This window comes from Mustelus asterias, chromosome 24, assembly GCF_964213995.1.
Source record: "Mustelus asterias chromosome 24, sMusAst1.hap1.1, whole genome shotgun sequence".
Classification (NCBI taxonomy): Eukaryota; Metazoa; Chordata; class Chondrichthyes; order Carcharhiniformes; family Triakidae; genus Mustelus; species Mustelus asterias.
Window position 1 is genome coordinate 38,605,325 of NC_135824.1, and position 25,589 is coordinate 38,630,913.

General features: G+C 42.7%; 1 protein-coding gene across 2 annotated transcripts in view; it reads right to left on the bottom strand.

Annotated features, from left to right (window-relative positions):
- Nucleotides 1-25,589, bottom strand: part of adamts17 (ADAM metallopeptidase with thrombospondin type 1 motif, 17) — a 524,080-nt gene that overhangs the window by 482,436 nt on the left and 16,055 nt on the right. For both annotated transcript variants that reach the window (XM_078241579.1, XM_078241578.1), the window contains exon 4: nt 9,332-9,498. In XM_078241579.1, the coding sequence (XP_078097705.1) occupies nt 9,332-9,498 (167 nt within the window). The remainder of the gene's footprint in view (nt 1-9,331; nt 9,499-25,589) is intronic.

Sequence of the window (25,589 nt, forward strand, 5' to 3'; positions counted from 1 at the left end):
CACCCGTCAAATTTCATCAGAGCAAAATTGATCTCAAAATACAAATTATTTTACAAGAATCTGTAGAGACTGAGTTAAGTACTAAAAAAACTGCTTCTTTGAATCAAAGACATGATTTTATTTTTTGTTGTGGATACTTTTGAAAGTTGGTTCTCCAGTGACATTTAAAATTGACTAACTGGCCTCCTGTAGCGTGAGTATCTGGGGTCTGGAAAGCATTTGCAAAATTTAAGTGGTCCCAAACTAAGTTGGGGAGTGGATCAAGGCTCAAGATGGAGTAGCTGGGGATTTCAACACTAAGAAGGTGATAAGCAAATGTAGTGAGCCAAAAAGCGAGGCATAATGTTTTAAAGTTAAAACTGGACCAAGAGAGAAAAATGGGGAATAAAGTGAGATGAGATAACAATTCCCTGAATTTAATTTCTAATAAGGTGGATTGTGGGGTGGGGATGGTGAAGCGGCTGAAATTTGCCGGATAAAATAGGGTCAAGATTAGCCATTATCTAAGTGAATGACACAACAGGCTGGAAGGGCTGAATGGCCTCCTCCTGTACCAAAGTTTGTCCAAGTCAGAAGGCAAGACTAACCCATCACACAGTAAGCCACAACCAACTGTTTACAAGCCCCAACTCTGCCAAATTCCAGGCAAAAACCTGTAATGACTGATGTACCACAGGGATCAGTGGTGGGTGGCACAGTGGTTAGCACTGCTGCCTCACAGCGCCAGGGACGCGGGTTCAATTCCCGGCTTGGGTGACTGTGTGTGGAGTTTGCACATTCTCCCCATGTCTGCATGGTTTTCCTCCGGGTGCTCCGGTTTCCTCCCACAGTCCAAAGATGTGTGGGTTAGGCGGATTGGCCATGCTAAATTCCCCCTTAGTGTCAGTGGCACTAGCTAGGGTAAATGCATGGGTTGCGGGGATTGAAGTCGGTGGGTGGGATTGAAGTCGGTGCAGACTCGGTGGGCCGAATGGCCTCCTTCTGCACTGTAGGATTCTATGACATTGAAACAGCAATGCTGGAAGATGTAGCACCAGGTTTTTTGCAAGTTTTTGATTTACTCGGGCTTCCTGTTGCAAGACACAAAGATGCAATTTATATTGGTGCACCCTCTAGAGGCACAGCCAAGTACAGCCAGCTGAAACACCACAGGGAGCTCAGATACAAGATTAGCCTACTTTCCCGTGCATATCTTTTTATATAGCCTCAGATCTCATACACAATTCAAACAAGTTCTGCTGACTTTCTGCACCTTTCCTCCAATGTTAAACATATTCTGCTTACATTTTCAATTTGCAAAGATCTGAATATTTTCTCTATTCTCTATTTGATTTGGCGAAAACAGGATCCAAAAGTTTATTTTGGTAACTAATTAGAAGAACAGACACGTTGACGTGCAGAAACAAGTAAAAATAGACGGCTCTGTCAAAATAGTATCGCCAGAATTATTCAGAGATAAAAAGCAGGCTAATAAAAACAGCAAGGTTAGTCTCCATACAATGAGTAATGATAGAAGTTCCCATATCTGGCTCCCCTATCTTTGTTCTCTGCTTCCCAATTTACAGGAGTTATTTGTAGAGTGTTCAAAAGACTTGGAAGCCTAGGGCATGCACACCCCCTCCCCAACAACCCCACCCCCACAACCCTCACCATCCTGTTGGGCAGTCACCCCAGACCCATCAGATAATCATAGAATCCCTAGGAGGCCATTCAGCCATCATGTCTGCACTGATAACAATCCCACCCAGGCCCCTATCCCTGTTAATCCCCCTGACACTAAGAGTCAATTTAGCATGGCCAATCCACCTAACGAGCACATCTTTGGACTGTGGGAGGAAACCGGAGTACCCGGAGGAAACCCACGCAGACACGGGGAGAACGTGCAAACTCCACACAGACAGTCACCCAAGGCTAGAATTGAGCTCGGGTCCCTGGCGTTGTGAGGCAGCAGTGTGTCACTGTGTGACCACTGTGTAGCCCCATATCTTGCTGGGAGGATGGAAGGGTACAGGTTGGAGCAGCTGTATCAGTGGGTGACAATCACACTGAGCTCAGATTATATCCCTGGAGCAAAACGTCACCATCAGGAGTGCTCAGCAGGAATGTCCACACAGAAGCTGCAATTCACAAAATGACTCCTGGATCGACCAATCAAGTCAGACCAACACACTTTTTCCTACAAATCGTAAATACCGTCAAATATTAAACAAAACTCTCATCTGCCTCTACAAATAGATAGATGACCATTTTATTCATTTACAGAATGTGGGCATCGCTGGCCTGGACCAGCATTTATTGTCCATCCCTAATTGCTCTAGAAAGACCCCACGTTGCTGTGGCTCTGGAGTCACATTTAGGCCAGACCAGGTAATGATGACAGATATTTTTCCCTAAAGGCCATTAGTGAACCAGATGGGTTTTTTACAACAATGCTTTCATGGTCATCAACAGACCTTTAATTCCAGATTTTATTGAATACAAATTTCACCATCTGCTGTGGTGGGATTCAAACCTGGATCCCCAGAGCATTACCCTGGGTCTCTGGATTACTAGTCCACTGATAATACCACAATGCCACTGCCTCCCCCTAAATTGGCATTATGTGATGGGATCAGTTGTCTATGTTTTTGCAAGTTAGGACCTCTGATTGACTGGAGATTGCAATGTTTAAGATACAGAATGTATCCAGCTTGGTTTGTCACTGCATCAGCAATTGCATCCATTAGCAATTATACTGTTACACCAATTGCATCGTTAAAGGCAGGCAATGATCATTGGTTCAACAGAAATGCACACAGCTGGAACAGGCGAACAAAAGGAGACTGTCACCATGTTGAGCTGTTAGGAGAATGAACTTGCTTACGGTAAAAGACAAGCTTCAGACTTATTCCTTCGCCATATATGATTATTGGAATCAATACCGTTTCAGAAGATGAACATGAAGCCTTGGTAATTGGGTGCTGGAGAAGATTATTTTTATCGCTATCTTTCAGGGGGGGGAAAAATAGGAAGTGTATTGCTGCTAACAAAACTCAGTTGGAAAATGGTGGAAGGGTGTTGTAAAATCTAAAGCTCTGAATATCCACTGATTTTTCTGAGACTGAACCATATCGACAATAGAAAACCAGGTGTAAATATGGACATGAGTTACTGCTTTGGCCTGGAAGCAGCTTTGGCATTCCTGGGAAACAATAGGATTAGCAGCAATATGTTTTCAGAAATGGAAGTGAATGATTTGGATAATGAAGAGGGATTGGATCTCCCGTTAAAAGTTTTTGGATAAATTTTACAAATGGAGTTATTGGAAGCAAATGAAGAATGATCAACCTTCAAAAGATTTTTTAAAACATGATCAGTCCATGGAGGAATATATTATGGACTTTGATAAATAGCACAAGAGACTGAGGAGATTTGAAGTTGAAACCCTGGAACCTGTCTTGGCATTTAAGTTACTCGACTATGCATGCATTTCTAATGTCGATAGACTTTGATATTGATAGGGGTTCAATTCCACAGTAAATACACACCCCTGGACCAAATAGCTGTTGCCCTAAATATGTTTTAGGAAGACAGTCATTCCCAGCTACCTTTCCATTGAATGTAGGCAACTCTGTGGTAAAGCAAAGGATGGGAGATTCAATGATGGCAAAGTTTTGAGACTGACAAAATGTGAATAGATGTCGATACAAAGATAGGGTTACCGGTTGGCATTCTAAAGATGGTCACACTTTTAGCTGATTTGAGAGTTGTGACAATAAGTGGATCTGGGATGGCTTGGGTGCTTAAGCCCAAGAAATGCACCAAGAATGGTTTATCAGTGTTCTCAGTATGGTTCCAAGTATCATTATGCAATGCATTGTCCACAGCGAGGGAATCAAGTTTTTGAAATAACACAAGAAACAGCTAATTCGTAGACTAAAAATTAATGATGGAGACTGCTACAAAGGATGTGTGTTGGTCACAGTTTGAATCCAGTTCAGTATTTAGATGGTTGATTCATTCAACTGTGTATTTTTGAATAGCAGTTACATGACTACAGTGTGTAGGGTGGAATGGCTTAACTGCTATCTGGAGTCTCTTGAAGCTGATTGGTGGGAGGTAGAGTATGAAAGCTTTACATGCTTCAGATTTGGAGATGACAACATGCTAACATCTTCCAAAAGGTTAACCCATCCTTGTAGAATAGCTGGGACCAGATGTGGTTTCTAGTGACATCTCCTGTTAAGCAGGTCTTCGATGACGCAAGTACAAATGACACTAGACATTGAGTGTGAGATCGTGTTCAGGAGGACTGGTACGACATTTTACTCAGACTATTACTGTCGACCATTAAGAAAGCCAGAAGTTGTCTTGTTAACTTCTGAGAATAAGAATTTGATGGACAAAAGGAAGATTTGGAAGTTGCACATCCAGCACCACAAAAACAAAGCTTTACTGCGAGATGCTGGAGTTATTTGTAAGGAATATGACGACCTTGAAAATTATGGCTTGATGTGAAATTTGTGTACAATATCAGAGGACACCACCGCATCCTGTTGTGAGCTTGCCACTAGCCAAAGAATTTAAACGAAGTGACGATGGACTTCAAATTATGGAGATAGATTATTCTTTTTGCTACACTGCATCAATAGGACAACCAGACTTGGCACATCCACTAATATATGGCAATGGACAATTATCGAAAAGATCATGGAGAAATGGCTGGGAACAGGAAAGGAACACCAACAAAATTCCTGACAGAATGGTAGGGAATTTGCCAATGAGGAATTTTGAGATGTGAAAATTTTGATTTTCCCAGTTCTTCACACTGCGGATGAGAATCTGTGCAAGAGAAACCACGCAGTGATAGATGACATGTTACATTCAATACTGGCTGATCAACCAGGTTGTAAATTGCAAATGATGCTGGCATAGGCAGCACAAGCCAAGAACTCTTTGCAATTGGGGTTACAGTCAGTCGCAGTTGGGTTATGGCCGGAATCCAAAGTTGTCTTTAGTCCTGGATTCTTTCAGATGCTCCCCCTGCTCTATCAGGGGCTAACATTAGCTCTACTTTTCTGATCATCTGAATGCTTTGCATGCAAGCAGAAAGTCTTTCATTAAAGCTAAGGTTTTGGAGAAAATTCGGCAAGCCTTAGAGCACCGGATAAGACCAACAGGAATACAGTTTAGAAAGGGAGATCTGTTATGTTACAAAAGAGACAGGCACAAAGATGGAAAGGCCCTGGCAAAGTAATAGGCAGTGAGGGAAAAGTAGTAATTGTACAACATGGGGAATCAAACTGTTAGGGTTCATTCTTCGAGGTTAATTGGCACTGACTATACACTTAATGGCCAATTAGGAGGAGCTGACTACAGCAATGTAACACTGAAGAGCAGGATAAAGCTGTTTATTCAAAAGAACAACTACTGTAAGAAAGAACTATGGTAACATACCTGCCAGAAGGGGCTAATGTGTGGAAGGATGCCAGCCTCATAAGAGGAGCAGGAAAGGCGACTTGTAAATATAAACAGGAAATCAGAGCTGTGAATTGGCAAAATGAGGTGAAAATGCAGTACGAGTTCTGAGAACCAGAAAAGGGTTATGATCCCTGGAAAAGATCTAGGCTTGCAGACAGGACTCTGATCACATGCGAGAAATCATACAGCAGTAGTCCAGGAAGTGAGGAGGGGGCAAGTGGGTGGCAGTGGCGAGCACTGCTGCCTCTCAGCACCAGGGACCCAGGTTCAATTCTTGGCTTGGGTCACTGTCTGTGTGGAGTTTGCACATTTCCTCCGTGTCTGCGTGGGTTTCCTCCGGGTGCTCCAGTTTCTTCCCGCACACAAAGATGTACTGGTTAGGTGCATTGGCCATGCTAAATTCTGTGTACCCAAACAGGTGCTGGAATGTGGCGACTAGGGGATTTTCACAGTAACTTCATTGCAGTGTTAATGTAAGCCTCCTTGTGACACTAATAAACAAACTTAAGTAGAGGTCGTAGCTTAACCAGAAAAAGAACTAAACAAGCTAGGAATGTCACAAAGTAGAAGCCCTCGAGATAATGTTAGTTGCTGCTAATGTATTGGAAGATATGCTGGTAAAGGAAGCAAAACAGTTGGAAAGTATTTGGAGCATATACTGAAATACCAGACAGCCTTGTCACAGTGAAAAGGTGCTCCCTGACAGAACATGCTTGACTACTAACTTGGAGTTTTGGAGATTAAGATGTCAGTGGACACACCTACTGCAAGGAAAGTAAGCTTGAAGATTCTCTGGCCATTCTGGTAACATACTGTTGGGAGTGCAAATAGATCGATATAAACACTGCATTTTGGCAAGGTGAGAAATTTCAAAGGGAAGCGTTTTAAAAATCACCTTCCATGAGGTTGGTCTTGATTAAAAATTGGTCGTCTCCAGTTAAAAGCAGACTCTGCGATCTTCCATTGGTGTCACAAGGAGAAACTGGCAGGAATCTTTATCATGCATATGGATGATTTTCTGCAGGGAAGTTCTATAGAATTTGAGTAATGGGATAACTGATAAAATCAAGAAGCAATTCGAGGTTGGAAGCCAGGCTTCAGGGGCCTTTAAGTACTAAAGCAAAACAGGAGTGACATTCATTGATTCAATGTTATCTAGAAAATGTTAGTCACATCCCAACAAATTGGATCAGATAAGAGGATCCAAGGAAGAAACTGATCAATTGAGAAGTTTGGTTGAACTGGTTGTGCATTCAGACAAGACTTGGGACATTCAGCCCATCAAACCTGCTCCGCCACTTAATACAATCGTGGATGATCATGATCTGATGCTAGTTATGATGTTTTGGAGCGGAGTTCTATCAAGAAGTTCTGAGAGCAAACAAAACATTCAAGAAATTGAATTTGGAGAAATGTACACTAGTTTCCAACCTTGAATGAACCAGACAATGAGGTTGGTCATTTTTAGCAATGCTTCATATGTCAATCTTTCAGATGGATTTTCTAGCACAGCAGGGTTTATCATATTCCTGGTGGGAAAGAATGATAACTGTTTCAATCGGCTTGGGAAGCCAAGAAAATTAAAGTACTGTAGCTGCTGAAACACTGGCATTAGTAGAAACAGTAGAATGGGCAGCCAGTTTTCCAAAATATAAACAGAAGTACTGTACAAGGGCAAAGTGAGAAATGTCCACTCAACAGAAATTGTCAATGTAAAAAGGCTAAGAACAGACCATGCTAGCATAAAATAAAAGTGAGGAGAGAGATTTCTAAGATACGATGGATTCACAAGTCACCAATTATCAGACTGTTACGAAAATAAATGTCTACTCCAAGAAATTACTGAACGTGTTGGAAGAGGGGTGCCTCATGTTGTAATGGTGAAATAGAAAACTGATTTTTGATTTGTAATTGGGATTCGGTGTTGCTACAAATGACACTTTTTTTTCGTTTGTTTGGGTTGAGGAAAAGTGTTGAATTTTTTTTTTCCTCAAGCTTTCATTAAAGAGGGGAATTTGGAATCTGTCAATTATCAGCAAGTGACATTGCTAGAGACGGTAAACTATAAATGGACACAGCTGGAACAGTTGGGTGTGGGGAATAGAAGGAGGCTCCAACTATGCTGAGAATAAACTTGCTTCAGGTTAAAGACCAGCTTTAGACTTATTCCTTCACCATTTACAATTATTGGAGTTAACATTGGTGACATTAGACACTAAAGGTCACAGTTCAGTCCAAGTGACAAAGTGAACAGCAGTCAATAGGGAGCAGATAAAGAGAAGAGTTGGTTCCATGCAACTGGAGGGAGGTGGGTCTCAGAAGCCCCCAAGAGCAAGGCCACAAGATTTCATGGTTTTAAACTAACTAGGCATCTTGCTGAACAAAAGAGAGCAAATGGTACTCATCTAACAGAATTAACATGAGGCAAACTGTGGTTGGACACATTTAATGTTTGAGCTCTGAGCTGTTAAGAGCTGGAACTCATTGTTCAAGGGGATTGGGGAAACAGCAGCTTGGCTGAGGGACCATACCTGTGTTTAAAGCCTGGCCACAGGAGGACTCGGGCTTGTTGGGTGGTCAGCTCAGCTGGAAAATAGACCAAGGAGGCTGGACCTGGGAGCAGATCAGAGATTCAGAATCTTGGGTCTTTTGGTGAGGGTTGTACCTGTGGAACTTGGGTGGCGTCATGCTGCCGTCAGACTAACCAGACTAGTTCTCCCTCTGGAAGAGGAACTAAAATCCCCCTCAGGTTTTTTTAAAAAGGATTTTGAGTAAATGACTCATCTGGGTGGATTGTTGAGAATTCAAGTAGCCTGTTTTGGTGGTGTCTGCCATTTAGTGTACAGTTTGTAGTGCTATATTCAACCACAACTTGTCTGTTTATTCATACTTGCCTCATGTTCATTCTCTGATGCCTTGTTTAAAACAATGGAATCTTGGAGCTTTACTCTTTGAATAACTAAGGGAAGTCAACTATTTACCCTGGGTGTAGATAGTTCAGTACTTGGAGACAGCCATAACTTCTATTTCTTGCTCTCAAGGGAAAATCTAGTCCTGAGCAAATTCATCTCAATATAAATTGGACATTTAATTAGGTCAGTAGACCACCAAAGTTGGCTTTCATTACCCTCAATCTCATGGAGAATACATATATCACTTGTTTTTTTAAAAAAAAGAAAAATCCATTGCAAATCAAGTCATTGCGACATCTGCTTAATGAATATTTCCTCAAACATTTAACCCAAAAAACTGCATTTGGACATAGAACAAATCTGTAACAACCACATTTCAGACCCTGTAACCTCCCGTATAAAGTGTCGTCAGTGTTTAAATTTTCCGCTTGCAAGAGAGGAACACCATCCTTTAAAGTCAAAGATGTCCAGTAAATGTTGCTTTCACAGTAGCATAGTATATTTCAATAAGATGGTGTTTGATCGATCTAGCCCACCTAGACATTAATCGACACAACCTAGCAGGTGGCCCAGTCATTTAGCACATTGTTGTATAATTTTACACAAACTAGTTGCTGTTTTTCGTACATTACAAGTGATGGCAGTCAATACCATAGATTAGCAAAGAGCTAATGTTCTGAGGTTGTGAAAGGCACTATAGAAATGCAAGTTTTTGTTTAGTTCCTTGGCCAGAATCTGGAATTCAATTTGTTGACAATGTGTCCAGGTCTATCTTAAAACCCTTTCACAGTTTCCTTGTTTCACTATTTACAGCTTGTGCATCAAGACAGGACAGCTAATCCCAACATCATAAAGAGCAAGAAAACCCCAGCTCAATCACATTAAACTACACCATATGATTCAGACACTCAGCAAGAGCACTAATGCTCCGAAGGTCCACAGCATTTTAAGCAACATACCATGTTCATGACTGTCAGGATGAATCGCTGGGCAGCCTCAGCACCATGATACTCAACCATGTCAGAATCTGCCACCACCAATGTCTCTACTGTGTATTCATTGGTAAACCGAATGGCATTTCTTCGGGTTCGCCAGCCATCAGCCTTTTTCAGTCTCTTTCTTCTTCCTAGGAGGAAAGTTTATATATTTAGCCTGGGTTCAAATACCCGAAACATTTAGAAATAAAAAACGAATGTACACAGCATCAGACAACCTACTAATCCAGTCTGATCAAATGAGGTAGGTTTATAATTGGTTGTCCATTATTCAAACCCCACTTACCAGAAATTTGTCTCATTGGCTTTATCCAATGATGACATGGATTTATCCTTGGAACCCCTTTAATCATCTCGAGTGGCTCAGTACTTAATCTTGCCTCATAAGGCACCTGTGAAACAGCTCAGGACATTTTATTAGGTTCAAGATGTGATCTAAACACAGGTTATTGTTGATCACACACTGCTCTATCCTGGAGGGCTCTATACCCCTGAATGTTAAACAAATTAATTTCTAATTGGGTTGTGTGGAAGGAAGTGCAGGGAAGACAAGAAATAGAGCATTTTTGTTTGTTTGGTCAGGTGATGAGGAATAAATTGGTACAGATTGAGACTGGCAGAAAGATCTGGTGGTATTTACCAAATGATGGGTCATGTTTATTTACTAGGGTCATTATGGGAAGCATTGGAAACTAAACAGGTTACTCTTCAGCTTCTTAAAGGAGACATGATGTCTCCTTTGACAAAGGGTCATCTGGACTCAAAACGTCAGCTCTTTTCTCTCCTTGCAGATGCTGCCACACCTACTGAGATTTTCCAGCATTTTCTCTTTTGGTTTCAGATTCGAGCATCTGCAGTAATTTGCTTTTATTTTAGACATGATGTCTACTGTTCTTAATAAAGGGGCTTAAATTATACAAATTGTTTCCCCAGAACAAAGGAAGGATTTTGTGAATTGGAGGCGCTGGTGATTGTCCCTTTGAGGGTACTGCAGCAGGAGAGTCACCTGACTTGAGGGACCAATTGGGACTGAGTGGGTAATCACTCCAGGGGTGGAACCCTTTTTTATTGGTGATTGGAAGCCTAATCCTCAGAAGGTCTGTTATCCTAATCCTCTGACCTTCTAAGGTCAGAACAAAGAACAGCAGTAGTAACTTAACAGCCAGTAGCAAAGGACTAGCAGAAACCAAGAGTGTTTTCAGGTTTGGAGTGAGGCTCACGGTTGAACCAGGAAGTTCACAGTCATGAAATGCTGAAGGAAAGCCATAGGGTAATCTAGCTGAATGTTAGTGGAAGGACCCCAAGAAATCTCATACCTCAATAACTGCAATTCTAAAGTGAATTCTGGACAGCTGTGGCATATCTTGGTCTTAGTCCCAAGAGAAGGATTTAAAGTAGAAATGTTTGCAATCACTTGTGCTTTAAATGAGTGTTACTATAGTAGAGCTTGGTTTGTTAACTGTGTATAGGAAAAGATTTTTAGTTTCAGGTAATAACTGGGTGTCAGATTCCTTTTGAAAGGTTACTGATCTCTGAGGAGGTCATAACGAATAGAAATACAAGTTAAAGGCCCAATGCAGGATTGCAGCACTGATTTCTTCATCAAATTTGGAATTCTACAAAAAGGCACACACTGCTCCAAATAGGTTTAAAGCTGGCCTGGATTTCAGTGGTAATGATGCAACACAGTCAACATTCATCAGCATGGATAGCAACTTCTGGAGTCAACACATGCACAGAATAATGTGGAAATAGAAGCCATCAGTGCTTCAATCTGCCAGAGGCACTACCCAGACTGCAAAACAAGTTAATTGAAGAGTGCTTTCCCCCTTACTCTGCAGGCTTCACCATTAGAAACAAGTGAAATGATAGCTTTGAATGAAGTGTAATTGTGTCTTTCACAGAATATTAACTTCATAATTACAGTTTAAAAATCCTCACTGATTCGGAGAAGCTAATTTTATATTTGTGCAATGACAAGCTTCCAATGATGATTAAAAATTCCACAAGTTAGTTTATTTTAACTTGAGTCTAATCATTTTTTTTTCAGACAGTGAAATAAAAGTAAAAGATATGAAGTGGCTTTTACCTTCCTGGTTTGTCAGATTTAAGCTTTGTCGGTAAAGAGGAAAGCCACAGAAATCGCTAGATCTTTGTGGCAACAGCAAGCACTCTTACTCTTCCCTGACAAATATAAACATACAACAGAGTTGTATATCATTTTGTGATATTTGCTGACTGAGTTCTAACTTATAGCTCACACCATTTAGAACTCATAAGGATGTCCTTGTTCTGGAGGAAGTGCAGAGAAGGTTTACCAGACTAATTTTCTAGGAATGGCAGGATTGACAGACAAGGAGAGATTGAGTTGGTTAAGGTTGTATTTACTGGAGTTCAGAAGAATGAAGGGGGAAACTCAGAAACCTATAAAATTCTAACAGGGTAGATGCAGGAAGAATGCCCCGGATGGTGGGGGATTCCAGAACCAGGGATCACCGTCTGAGGATAGGATAGAGGTTTAGGACAGAGACAAGGAGAAATTTCTTCACCCAAAGAGTGGTGAGCCTGTGGAATTTTCTATCGCAGAAAGCAGTTGTGGCCAAAACATTGTATGTTTTCACAAAAGAGACAGATGTAGCTCTTGAGGCAAAGGGGATCAAGGGATAATGGGGGGCGGGGATCAAGGGATAATGGGGGGCGGGGATCAAGGGATAATGGGGGGCGGGGCCGGGGGGGGGTGGGGGTTGGTTTGTGGTGGATCAGGCTTTTGCGTTGGATGATCAGACATGATCATAGTGGATGGTGGTACAGGTTCAGGGGGCTGAATGGCCTCTTATTATCTATGTTTCTAAATTTCCATGTTGTGTCCCTCAGCCACTACGGCAGACAGTCACAGCCACAACCTCCTTCTGATGACATCTGCCCAGCATCTGATGACAAAAGCTACACCACCCTGGGGCAATGTTTCTTGCCTGTTTCAGCCCCTCTCAAAACTGAGGCACTTTAGAGGGTTGGGCAGTGGCAGAGATTTTAAATCTTTGCAGCAGAAACCAAGGACATGTATAAATGCTTTGGTGATTTATCTATTCATTTCCTGCCACTCTTTCGAGTTGTATAAATTAAACAAACAGAGGGACAAAGCAAGAAGGGCAACCGCCCAAAACAAAGCACAAATGAAACTTTAATCACCTTTTGCTTTAATGTTTTAAGGGGTCAATAACACACTACAATCCTTCTGGTTCTCAACAGGCATGGACAGCCTTGACGGTGCCAGTAGACACAGTATACGTCCTCTCCAGGGACACTCGACCGCGAATATAACTGTAGTAGAGAGGCAAACAGCCACATTGGACAACACCCTCAGTTGCCCACTGCCTGGACCTGTTGATGGCAGGTTCCCCGTGCACCTCTGACAGGAGCTCGCAGCTAAAGTGCAAACAATAACCATTTCCTGCCTGGGCCCCTACTTTAACCTGCTCTATTGGGCAGGCAGTCTGTAACGAATCCTTCATTAACAATGCAAATTGCGATCCAACTCCAATTTTCAGGCTTGAGTGGAGAATAGCTGTCCAGCATTTCTCCACATAGGGAATGACTGATACAATCTAGGCCATATTTTTAACATGCATCCCTTACAAAGTGCCACTTCAGAGCACAGGCCAGCCCTGACAGGTTCCCCAAAGATGAAAAGAAAACAAGTGGGTTTTCCTGACAAGACTATGGCGACTTTCTTTTGGCATAAGCTCTCAAACCATCTGTGTTTAATTTAGTTTTACAATTTGCAGACTGGGAGTTGAACACTCAAACTCCAGGTCGAGAGAGTCCAGCACGATGACCACCAGGCTACTATAGAACTAAAGCCTTGGAGCCTGAGTGGCTGTGGGCAGAATCCAGCCCAGCATTGCACTCCTGATTTCAGTTCCCAAGTTTTTATCAGCTTCATTGCATAAGGTCACAACAGACTGTGCACATTAAATACACTCAGCAGGAAACACTCAGCAGACCGGGCAGAGAAAGGGTTAATGTTTCAGCTCAGTGACCATTCATCAGAACGGAGTTCAAGTCTTTCACCTTGCTCAGGAGTGGCTTAAAATATCCTCAGGGCCCCGTGTGCTCTAACTCAGATAGCCTGGCACTGCAGCCTGGTTTTTATAGTCAGGAAACACACATTATATGTTGTACATTTCCAATCAATCACTGTTTCAGCCTTATATTTCATATGAGCACAGGTGAATCACCAGTTAATGTCTACCACCTTAATACAACTACACATCCAATTAATATGCAACTAACACCATGTAAATCAAGAGATCCTAATTTGTATTTACTGACAACCCCGCCCGTGTCTGCAAGAACTTCACTGCCAAAAGCTGCAGCATTAAACAGGGAAATGAGTGGGAGGGGAGTGAGAAATGGAACCTCCCAATTTTAAGAGCTCTCTGGCACCCAGTGGGGAAATCATCCCATTTGGTTTGAAGCCAAGCTCACCAGCCAGACAAAAAACAAACAACACCGAGAAATCTGTTTTGTTTCTCTTTGCTGGCCCTGAAAAGGTTTGGTTATTTTCATAAATCCTTAGCTAGATGTCTAACCACTTTCCTCACGTGACCCGATATAAAACACGGTGGCAGTCAGGCCAGAATGACAGAAAGAGCATGATACAGAATGATTAATATCTGTCACACTGTGACCAGGCTTCACATTTTTTTCAATGTAGACAGCAGATGCAGAATTAGCAATATTTCTTTAAGAGTAATAATGCAAACATGCCATCGTCCAGTGATCACAAGAATTGCAGATTCAACCCATCTCATGCCATCCAACACCGAAACCTCCCCCATTTCAGCATTCAATTAGTTCTTTAAAATTCCAGGGTATACATCTCCATTATTGTTCCTGGAAGTCAGTATTATCCATCACGAGTGAAAAATTGCTGAACAGTCTTGCATTTACCTCAAAGCGTGGCTCTACAACATCCAAACCTCTGGCTGACCTTTGGTCCCAGAAACATCTACACCTACCCAAGCATCACAACCACCCCTATCCAGCTACTCTGTCAGCCAGCCTCCGCACCTCTATGCAAACTGTAATATCAAATCGGTTTTTCAAAGTTTAAATACCCTCTGCAGTCAATGTTCTCTTAAATAATTAGAACGATGAACCCCTCATTTTCAGCTTTGGAAATAATCATTTCAACTGTTCATCTAACCTGATCAATACAAGGTGGCTTTCAATGCCATTTGGAGGCTGTGTAACTATATTCAGCCATCCTAACTGTCCATTTAGCGAGAGGATGTAGCAGTTTCTCACATACTCCATGCGTACAAATGGAAAGTCTTTTGCATACTTCAGTGTAGACCTGTGTGAATGTTTACATGTTGTGCTAAGAGGAGGACATTCAGCCAAAGTGCCTTTGTTATCCATAGAACTGGAACATGTTGGGCACAAGGTGACAACTATACTTATCACAGAAATGAAATGTCGATGCAGCTGTGTTCAGTACTTCAAGCAAAAAAAAGAAACTAATTTCCTACAGCACTGATCTACCCTGAATTCAATCTCTTCCAGCAATGAGGCAGCAACATATCCTCGAAGGAGCCTGCATCAAATCATTCTGCAATGCTTCTGTGAACATAGACTTGATTTTCATTCCCTTCACGAGTAGACTAAATGCATTATAGATAGTTCAATGCCATTCCAACAGAGAAAGGACTTGTCTCTGACAGGATATCCAAAAGCACTTTCCAGCCAATAAACTGCTACTTTTGGAGGGCAATCATTGTTGTAATGTAGGAAATGTAGCAGCCAATTTGCATAGCTAACTCCACATACAATGTAGTAACGACAGATCAGCTGTTTGTGTTTTGTTGACTGATGGATAAACATTGGCCAGGACACTGGGGGGTAATCCCCCTTCAATCATGCCATGAGGTCTTCTACATCCACATGAGACGACAGACTCTGCTCCAGGTTAAGTTCTCGTCTGAAAGAGGGCATCTTTAACACTCTACCACTCCCTCCATACTGCACTGGAGTGTTGGCCTAGATTTATGAGGTCAGGTTCCTGGAACAGAGCTTGAACCCACAATGTTCTGACTCAGAGGGGAGAGTGCTACCACTGCGCCACAAATTACATTATACTATCCCAAGGTCTGTCGGTAATTGGCAGGGTGAGAAATTCTGCTGCCCAACTTTCCAATCAATTTTTTTTTTTAATTGCTACTTTTATTCTGCATCATTCACCAGGAAATCAAAATGTTAAATATACTTTCCCTGGGTAGCACTGTCTGAGTCAAGGCTTTGGACTGCGTTGTCCGTACATTTTCCTAGAACCTTTCTTTTGTGAACTTTGTTGTGTTGCCACATATGCTGTTTCCTTATCCAATATTCCCAAGATCGTAGGTCCAGTTCATCTTGACTAAGATTCAGTGTAAACAACCACTCGGTATTCACTGTCTGGATCTTTGCCTTGCTTGTGGATATTAACTCCCACTGCATCAGTGGTCATAATGACAGGGTCCTTACAAACCTCTGGACCTTGTAGAGCATCTTTAGCTCCCCTTAATAGCTGCTTTCTTAGTGTACCAGTTCAGTGGCTCTGCGGACTTGGCCACACTGCAGCAATGCATCCCTCACCGAGCGACAACCCAGTAAACAGCTGCTCCGAGTGGCCACGACAGCAACTATCACACACTGATTAACTTAATTCCACCAATTAGGTCCCCACATTCCTTCCAGCTCGAAGCAAAGCTCCGCTCCTGACATGCATCCTGCGTAACAGGATCCTGGGGTCTGGCTAGCGTGGGAATGTTTCAAAAAGACAGGTTAGTATTGCAAAGCCATTACAAAGTGCTTTACACTTTACTACTTTCAAATAAATTTCTATTTAAGCAGCAAAGAAACTGAAAGAATAAAGCAGACAAGTTGATGATAGGCAAACATAGCACATTGGCCTCATCCAGCTACAGAGCCAGACGTATATTTATTAACCATGCCACAGGGCACAGCTCTGGGGATCTGACTTTGTTACTTCTATTTTACAGGAGCAGCTGGCAGACAGCTGTAGTTTTCCTGTAAGAGAATGTGCAGTTAACATATGGAACAGGGCAACTCTTACATACATAGGAAGGTTACCACAGCACGATGCTTTCATGCTGCCACATCCTTCCAATCCAGGCAAGGCAATATCTGTCACATCAAGCAATCTCCAGCACACGTATTCAATCAATTCAATGAAAAACAGTTCACAACAGCAACACCATCAGCACTGTTCTTGCAGAAGTTTGGGGTCAGTGGACAGAGCGTGTGAACTCCCTCCTATCCAGTCACCATGTGGTTAATCCAGGTTTTTCATATTCAACCTCAGCCTGCCTAGAACAGATTCCAATTTAAGTGTCTGACCACAGAACCATCAGTATCCATGTTAACAACCTTTATCCTGACATAAGCCATAAACTTTACATTCATAGAATCTACAGTGCAGAAGGAGGCCATTTGGCCCATCAAGCCTGAACCGACAACAATCCCACCCAGGTCCTGTCCTATCCTCATAATCCCACATATTTACTCTCCTAATCTCCTGACACTAAGGGGCAATTTATCATGGCCAATCAACCTAACTCAAACATCTTTGGACTGTGGGAGGAAACCGGAGCACCTGGAGAAAACCTACGCAGACACGGGGAGAATGTGCAAAGTCCAAATTCTGAAAAAGCCCATATTTCTCGCTATTTGGAAAGACATCTGGTGTGAGACCGTCAGGAAAACAGCCAGCCTTTCATACCGCTGGCATTGCTATGAAATAGCAGCTTGTCGCTCTGACAAGGAAAGTGTGCCCAGTGGTTTTAGCACAATGTGCAATTCTTGGAACGTTCCTGCCATTGTCGATGGGCCTCTCTCTGTGTGTCCTCTTTCCCAGCATGAAGTCAATCTTCCCAGCCAGGCTACTTACACCAGGGCCAGAATGTTTTGTTGCTCAGGCGAGTGTGTGCCTAACCCGACAGCACTTAAAATCGCACAAGAATACATCAGGCATGTGTCCCAACACAATATCTGAAATGGCGGGAACAAGTTTGAAGTATGCCCACTGACAAATCAAGAAACCAATTTAAATAAAACAACCGACTGGGGTTTCAGGTTGCCCATCTGCCTCTATATTTGGCCGACAGGCCAATTGGCAAGACAGCATTTACATTTTACCTCAATCCAAGGCAGGATGAAAGATCAGGGTTCGGGAACTGAGGCCTGTGTATGATTGTGCTGCCCAGACAATCATGGTAGTATTTCTGCTATTTCCTGGGTCAGTAGCTCCCTCAGACAGCGGCTGTCCCCGAGGGAGCACCACATTGGAACCACCAGCTTACGCGCTCCTTTTTCTTGGTGGCCGTCCTCCTCACTTCCTCCCCGACAGCACTCAGCCTTTCACGGAGCGTGTTTCATGCCGGATGGCCGTTCAGTGGCCACCAAGCATAATATCACATTAACAACATGATCTTGGCAGGAGCGGAGAAGCTTTGAGTGCACCCAGAACATAAAATTCAGGCCCAGGGCAACACAGAATCTATTGAAAGGATTTAATCCTCCACTTAGCTGACTGCATTGATTCCAATTCTCCTTTTAATGAAACACACTTCAGGTGAGTGTTGATGGCACGACTGCAGAATTCAAATTGTCAGATTAATTTTCTATCATTGTGCATTAAACAAAAGGTGATACTGGAGGAAAAGTAGGTTAATACTCTTGGTAATTAAATATTACGAAACAAGTTGATGTGATTTCTCCATTGTTACAGCCATTGACAAACAGTAAAAGCAGAAATGATCTTTTGTGCTAAAATGATTATAACGAGCTCACTTTTCCAAATAGGTTTTCCAGGTTATTTACCCAAAACAGCCAGTTATCGGTCTGCTCTGGTTTTAGATTTTCATCAGGTATTTCAGCAAAGACCATCCCCGTGAACCTATGACCCTCCCCTGGGGTTCACATAGAACTTTACACTTACCCAACGTGTTGAATTGTACTGGCTCAGAGATCCACACAACACTTCCAAAAGACATCCAAAGATGTGCAGGTTAGCTGGATTAGCCATGGTAAATGGGGATAGGGCAGAGGGTTCTGGGTAAGATGCTATTTTGGGAGTGTCAGTGCAGACTCTCTGGGTCAAATGGTCTCCTTTTGCACTGTAGGAATTCTATGGATACTAGCGACAGGAGAAACAGCAGATGGAAAAGGCCCATAGTCCTGCTCGAACTGTAAATAGGGCTGTCAACTAACCTATGTTTACACTCCAGAAACATTTTATATAGGGCGGCACGGTAGCACAGTGGTTAGCACTGCTGCTTCACAGCTCCAGGGTCCTGGGTTCGATTCCCGGCTCGGGTCACTGTCTGTGTGGAGTTTGCACATTCTCCTCGTGTCTGCGTGGGTTTCCTCCGGGTGCTCCGGTTTCCTCCCACAGTCCAAAGATGTGCGGGTTAGGTTGATTGGCCAGGTTAAAAATTGCCCCTTAGAGTCCTGTGATGCGTAGGTTAGTGGGATTAGCGGGTAAATACGTAGGGGTAGGGCCTGGGTGGGATTGTGGTCGGTGCAGACTCGATGGGCCGAATGGCCTCCTTCTGCACTGTAGGGTTTCTATGATTTCTATGATAAGACATTGGCCCACCCAATCTCTCAGGTTACTAAAATGCAGGTAGTGAACCAAAAGCGTATTTCTTACAGTTGCAAAAGGTGGTTCTATGTTTACGAGGTGGATCCTTGCATTTTCTGCTGAGTTAGCAGAGTTAGATTAACCTGCTTCTCACATTTGGGATCACCCTGGAAACTTGACCTCTGCTCTTGAACAATTACTCCTATTGATGACTTCAGAACAAAAGCAAATAAACAGCTGCATGTGCTGCTTAATTTGAACCATGTCCATCCTGAGCCAACCTGTCTTCAAATAGCTTCACATAGGAAAAAGCTCTATTTTCTCAGGTTTGAGAGGCAGAACTGTCAGTGAGAAATATTTCAATCACCTTCAGCCTACCAAATAGATATTGAACTTGAACAGAGTGGATAGGCCTGGCCACCTTCTCATCGTAAGGAGTCTAACAACACCAGGTTAAAGTCCAACAGGTCTAACCTGGTGTTGTTAGACTCCTTACTGTGTTTGCCCCAGTCCAACGCCGGCATTTCCACATCATGACTACCCTCTCATCGGTCAGCTAACTGCCTGTTGACCCACATTCCTTGGCTTTACTCTATTTATTTCAGCAGTGAATATTTCTGAAGTAAAGTAAGGAGGTGGAGTGGAAGTGAAGTGGTGGAGATAACTCATTGAATATGTTTAAATCACGGATAGATGGATTCCTGATTGGTAAGGGAATTAGGGGTTATAGGGATCAGGCGGGTAAGTGGAACTGATCCACTTCAGATCAGCCATGATCTTATTGAATGGCGGGGGCAGGCTCGAGGGGCGAGATGGCCTACTCCTGCTCCTATTTCTTATGTTCTTAAATAAACTTAGATAACACACTCATTAACTTACATGAGAAGTACTTTTATAAACATATAGTTATTAATATATAACCAACTGTTCTGTAAAGCAACATGGATATAGCCAGAAGCTAGACTAAAAATATCTTCAGCAATTTTACAGCTACCATCTGTTATAACACAAGTGTTTTAAAAATGACTTATTTGATAACAAATGAAAATGGTGCTATTTTCTGATCTCTTTTATTATGTGCTTAATGTGCCTATGTGTCCTCCTACACTCCAAAGATGTGCAGGTTAGGTGGGTTGGCCATGCTAAATTGCCCCTTAGTGTCAGGGGAACTGGCAAAGTTAATATGTGGGGTTACGGGGATAGGGCCTGGGTGGGATTGTTGTCAGGGCAGGCTCGATGATCTGAATGGCCTCCTTCTGCACTGTAGGGATTCTATGAATGAAACTGCTTGTAAATTGATCAAAAAGGGTGGTCATTTCAGCCAATTGCTCTTTTTGATTATACAAAATATTAAATTCCTTTGAAGTGAGACACTTAAGGGTTTAGAATTATGAGATAGTAAAGTTAATTCATTTGATGAAACCGATTAATCTACATTGTGTTTTGTAGACTGAAAAAGCACCGATTCGAATGTCTGCACAAAGATTAAGCGAACCTGTTTCTAGCCTTACTTGCACATGTTCACATTTACATTCACCGTCCCTAAGCTGAAGTCTCAGTATCATTCTTTTGGTCACATGTCTCACGTGCTGCTAACCCTAAAACACTAATGTGTTTTGATACAACTGGAGATCGCAAGATATGCAAACAGAAATTGAAACTGTGAGAAAGGTCATAAATGCCAAGACCTATAATGTTAATGCAGCCAGCAACAGCATAAATGGAGTAAAACCATTTAGAGAATGGTTTCTGTAAGCCATTAGAGAGAAGGAAAACAGCCTCTTCTGTGATCTTGCTATTAGGTGTGTGTTCAGGTATAACATTTAACCTTTGTTAAAGGTTTGTAAGTTTATTCGTGGTGTGTGTTCACTCGCATGCGAGCTGCTTCTCTGTTCCCCACTCTACATCTCACTATGTCAATCTTTGGTGTGCAAACGGGTCAAACTTTACGAGAATACTTCCTTGCATATATTACTAAAGCAGGCTCTACAGTGAACCAAAAGGCAAAAATGTAAGAGAATAAGTACCACGTCCCTCTAAGTTTTCTAATCTAGTCCAAAAACTAATTCAGGATATCTAACAGGTGGTCAGAAGGAGTGTCATAATCTTGGGCCACCCCTACCCTCCCCAAGCACAAAGATTTCCTAACCACATGTGGGAGAGCATTCCCTCAGAAACCCAACATTGTCCTCCTGCCGCCCAGGCTCAGGTAACAGTCAGTCTTACATCATTAAAATAAAACCCAAGTAAAAATGGAACAGATCTCACACCAGTTTGTTACAATAGCATTGCAATGCAAACATGAGAACAATGAGGTAGATTTAGTGACTGCACAGAGGCTCATGCAACCGCAACCTACAAATACATGGATGTGGAGTCAGTGAGTACTCTTTTCAGCGCCTGCTACACTGAACTATAGTCTGAGATATCCATGATAGAACATAGAAGATAGAACAGTACAGCACAGGAACAGGCCCTTTGGCCCACGATGTGGTTCCGAACCGGACACCAAATTAAATTAATCTCTTCCATACAGAGTATACTTCACTTTTACCCTCCAAATAAGTCTGAAGAGGTTAGGTCAGATAAGGGAAGATCAAAGGGGAAAACTGTATTTAAGGAGATGATTAAACCTTTGCTGAGGTGCTGTCTTTAGATCTCAGGCAATGGCAGGAACAGCTACATAACTTCCAACAAGTAGTACCTGTGGAGAAAGTCTCTCGAAAAACAAGCTGCCAGTGTTACCTCGGAAGCAACCACTAAAGGTAGAACTGCCCAGTGTGGTAACTATTAGTGGATTTTTGTAGATTTTAAAATCTATAAGGTGTTGTGGAACATTTGGGGAGAGTTAGCTCTGAAGGTAGCCAAGTGTAGATTGTTTGGAACTGTTGAAGTTGGTGATGCTTATAGCTATTGTTCTAGTTTAAGTGCAATTCTAATTTACTTTATTGCTGTTTATTTTATTTGCTACTAAAAATTTTATTTAAAATCACCACAAAATATCTGGGATATCATTCTCTGGATTTCAAACCTTTCCTCACATTATACCAAATTACAAAAATAAAGCTGAGGCAGTTGTTTCAAGTTTCTCTTCTGGGATTTGGAATAATTCAGCATTTCCCATCAGCCGTGTCATAGAATCTCTACATTGCAGAAAGAGGCCATTCAGCCCATCGAGCCTGCACCAAGAACAATCCCATGCAGCCCCTATTCCTTTAATCTCACGTATTGACCCTGCTATTCCCCCTGACACAAAGGGGCAATTGAGCATGGCCAATCAACCTAACCCACAATCTTTACCACAGCACAGTTAAAACGGCTCAGTAGCTCACTGCCTTGCTGCAGGGCTGCAATAGAACTACATCCACAGCCAGAAGGCCCGTCCTGGCCAACCCAACCAAAGTTTTATCTCAATCAAAGTTGCTTGTTTTGACCTACCCCTGAACAAGTGAAGGAAGATTTATCAGAAGATCAGGCTCGTAGAACAATTTGCATGCAAATATAAAAATGTCCAACAGCAATTTGAACTCTGACAGAGTCATCCAGACACGAAACATTGGCTCTATTCTCTCTCCACAGATGTTGTCAGACCTGCTGAGATTTTCCAGCATTTTCTGTTTTTGTTTGGCAATTTGAACCATCCTGCTGGCCACACATTGACGCAGCCCACAGTGATTCGACTTTGCTGCATAGAACCAGACTTTCCACAAAAGTGCCACGGGCACAGCTCAGACTAGGAATTAAAATCACTCCACGTTCTTCCTGCAGGTGATAGCGTATTGGCAGGCGCTTGGGGGAGCACAGAAGGAAGACATTAATTCAGCATAAAGAGAAAGAGAAAGGAACGAACACTGACTTCCACTTCCCCATCCCCAACTGTCAGACCAATGCGCATACTGTGATGGAGACAATTTTCTTATTTTGTCTTTTTATGTATTCTTCAATCTTTGTTAGCTACCAGATTTTTTAAAATACTAAGTTGTTGTCCTGCTGAAATCAGATTCCTCACCTGCCCCAGGGAGGCAGTGGTGCAACTGCAGCGGTGAAGATGCTCCCACAATCCTACAAAGTTTAAAGTGCCAGGATTCGGTGGCACAGTGGTTAGCACCGCTGTCTCACAACACCAGAAACCCAAGTTTAATTCCAGCTTTGGCAGTCTGACTGTGTGGAGTTTGCACTTTCTCTCCATGTTTGTGTGGGTTTCCTCCAAGTGCTCTGGTTTCCTTCCACAGTCCAAAGATGTACAGGTTGGGTGGGTTGGCCATGCTAAATTGTCCCTTCATGTCTCAAGAGATGTAGGTTAGATAGATTAACCATAGGATTATGGGGATAGGATGAGGAGCCTGGGTAAATTGCTCTACCAGAAAGTCAATGCAGACTTAATGAGCTGAATGGCCTCCTTCTGCACCGTAGGGATTCTATGATTCTGACTCTGGCAGTAATGCATGAACCATGATATGTGGCCAAGTCAAGGTGGAGTTCAAAGGAACTCAGAAGTGATGGGGTTCCCATGATTTTGCTATTCCTGGTTCTCTTACTGTCGATGCTACAGGACAATGCTCACCACCATGCACCCACCACTCCAACCAATGCTCACTCCACCCACTCATGACCCAGTATTGTTTGTCAACCCACAGCATGCAGACTGCAGCGTTGCAAGAGGGCAGATCACCACCATCTTCTCAAGGGCAACTAGGGATGGGCAATAAATGCTGGTCAGTCAGCAACGCCCATGTCCCATGAATGAATTTTAAAAACTCACCAAAAACACTCACCACTCCCTCAGACACCCAATGCTCAGATGCTGCCCTGGGTGTGGGGGGCAGTGCCAAGCTGTGATGGGTGAAGCTGAGCAGGATGGCACTGTGCTGGAATGCTTTGACACACCAGCTTATTTACTTTGAGCTGTGCTCCTCAGGCAGCTTTACAACTGTGAGGAAAAGCTCAATCCATGTAAGTCATGGGACAAAATGCCCAAGTCTCTGTGGTTCTGACACTCACATCCCACTATCGTGGGCAAGTACAGCAGTCGATGCAGGGTCACTCCCAGTAAGTGCGCAACATATCCACACGTCAGGGCTTCTTCAGTTTCTCAAGGCACATCAGCAACTTGAGTCACTTACCACTCCCATGCTGGGGGAAAGAAGCAAATAAGACTGGCAAAGAGAAAATGAGATTTAAATGGTAGTTAACATAGAAGGGAACAAAAAATCTTCACTGGCAAATAATAGCAAACAGGCGGAAAGAGGCAGAATGGAGCCTATTAGGATAAAAGAGGGTGATGTGTTTAGAGGTGCAGAGGCAGATTAAAATATTTAACGACTTTGTATCTCCATTCAATATCCTGATCCCCCTTCCCCCCCATATCCCATAGAAATATAGACTGGGCACTTGAGGGAAACAAACTAGCAGGGCTATGGGAATAGAATGGGGAAAATGCAACTGAATGGATTGCTCTATGGAGAGCCATTTTGGACAATCAAGACACCTCCTGTGCCATAATCACAGTAAAAAAAACATCAGCATCAATGTGCTCACATCACCCAATTCTACCTTACCACCACTATCCTTGACCCACCTGCACCATGATTTGTCACCTTGCTTGTCGGACATCCAGTGCCGGAGGAGCAGAAGTTGTCTCAAATTAAATACTGGAAGATTGAAGCCACCATCACTACCACATGTGGAGTTCCCTGATTACTAACTTCATCCCTCTCCTTGGTATTGAGACTGAAGAAGACATTTCACTACCTTGGCATTCCATTTGGCCCCGGATGAGCATCTCGGCACAATTTCCCCATCAAGACTACCTATTCCCACATACTTAATACCCTGCTCCACCCCTACGTCACCATGTCTGCTGCTGTCATGTCTGTGTTACCTAGTTGCAACTACTCCAACGTTCACCTGGTCAACCTCCCACTTTCTTAAACTTGAGTTAATCTAACTTGCACCAATTGGTTCCTAATCTAAACATTCCAGTTCTCATCCTTGTTTTTAAATCTCTTCCACGGTCTCACCTCTCCCCACCTCCAGCCCTGCAAGTCTTCAACATCTGTATCTTTTTAAATATCAAATTTTGTCCAATAATTGCTCCTGTGAAGCATCTTGGAACTAATCTTTGATTCTTTAGTGGAATGTGGACATCGCTGGCTAAGCCAACATATGTTGCCCCTCAAGAAGGTAGTGGTGAGCCATCTTCTTGAACCACTGCAGTACATCTGTTGGAGAAACAAGAGTGCTGCTAAGGAGAGAACTCCTGGATTTTGACCAAGCGACAGTGAAGGAACACAATATTGTTCTAAGTCAGGATAGTATGGGGTTTGAGGTGGACCTTTAGGTATCGGTGTCCCCATTCATCTGCAGCCCTTGAGCTTCCAGGTGATAGAGGTTAGAGATTGGGAAGGTTGTCAAAGGAACTTTGGTGAGTTGATGTAGTGCATTTTATAAATACACACTGCTGCTACTGTGATGGAGGGAGTAAATGTTCAAACTGGTAGTTGGTGTCTCGACCAACTGAGCTGCTTTATGTTGAGCTTCTCATGTTTTGTTGAAATTGCACTCATCCAGGCAAAT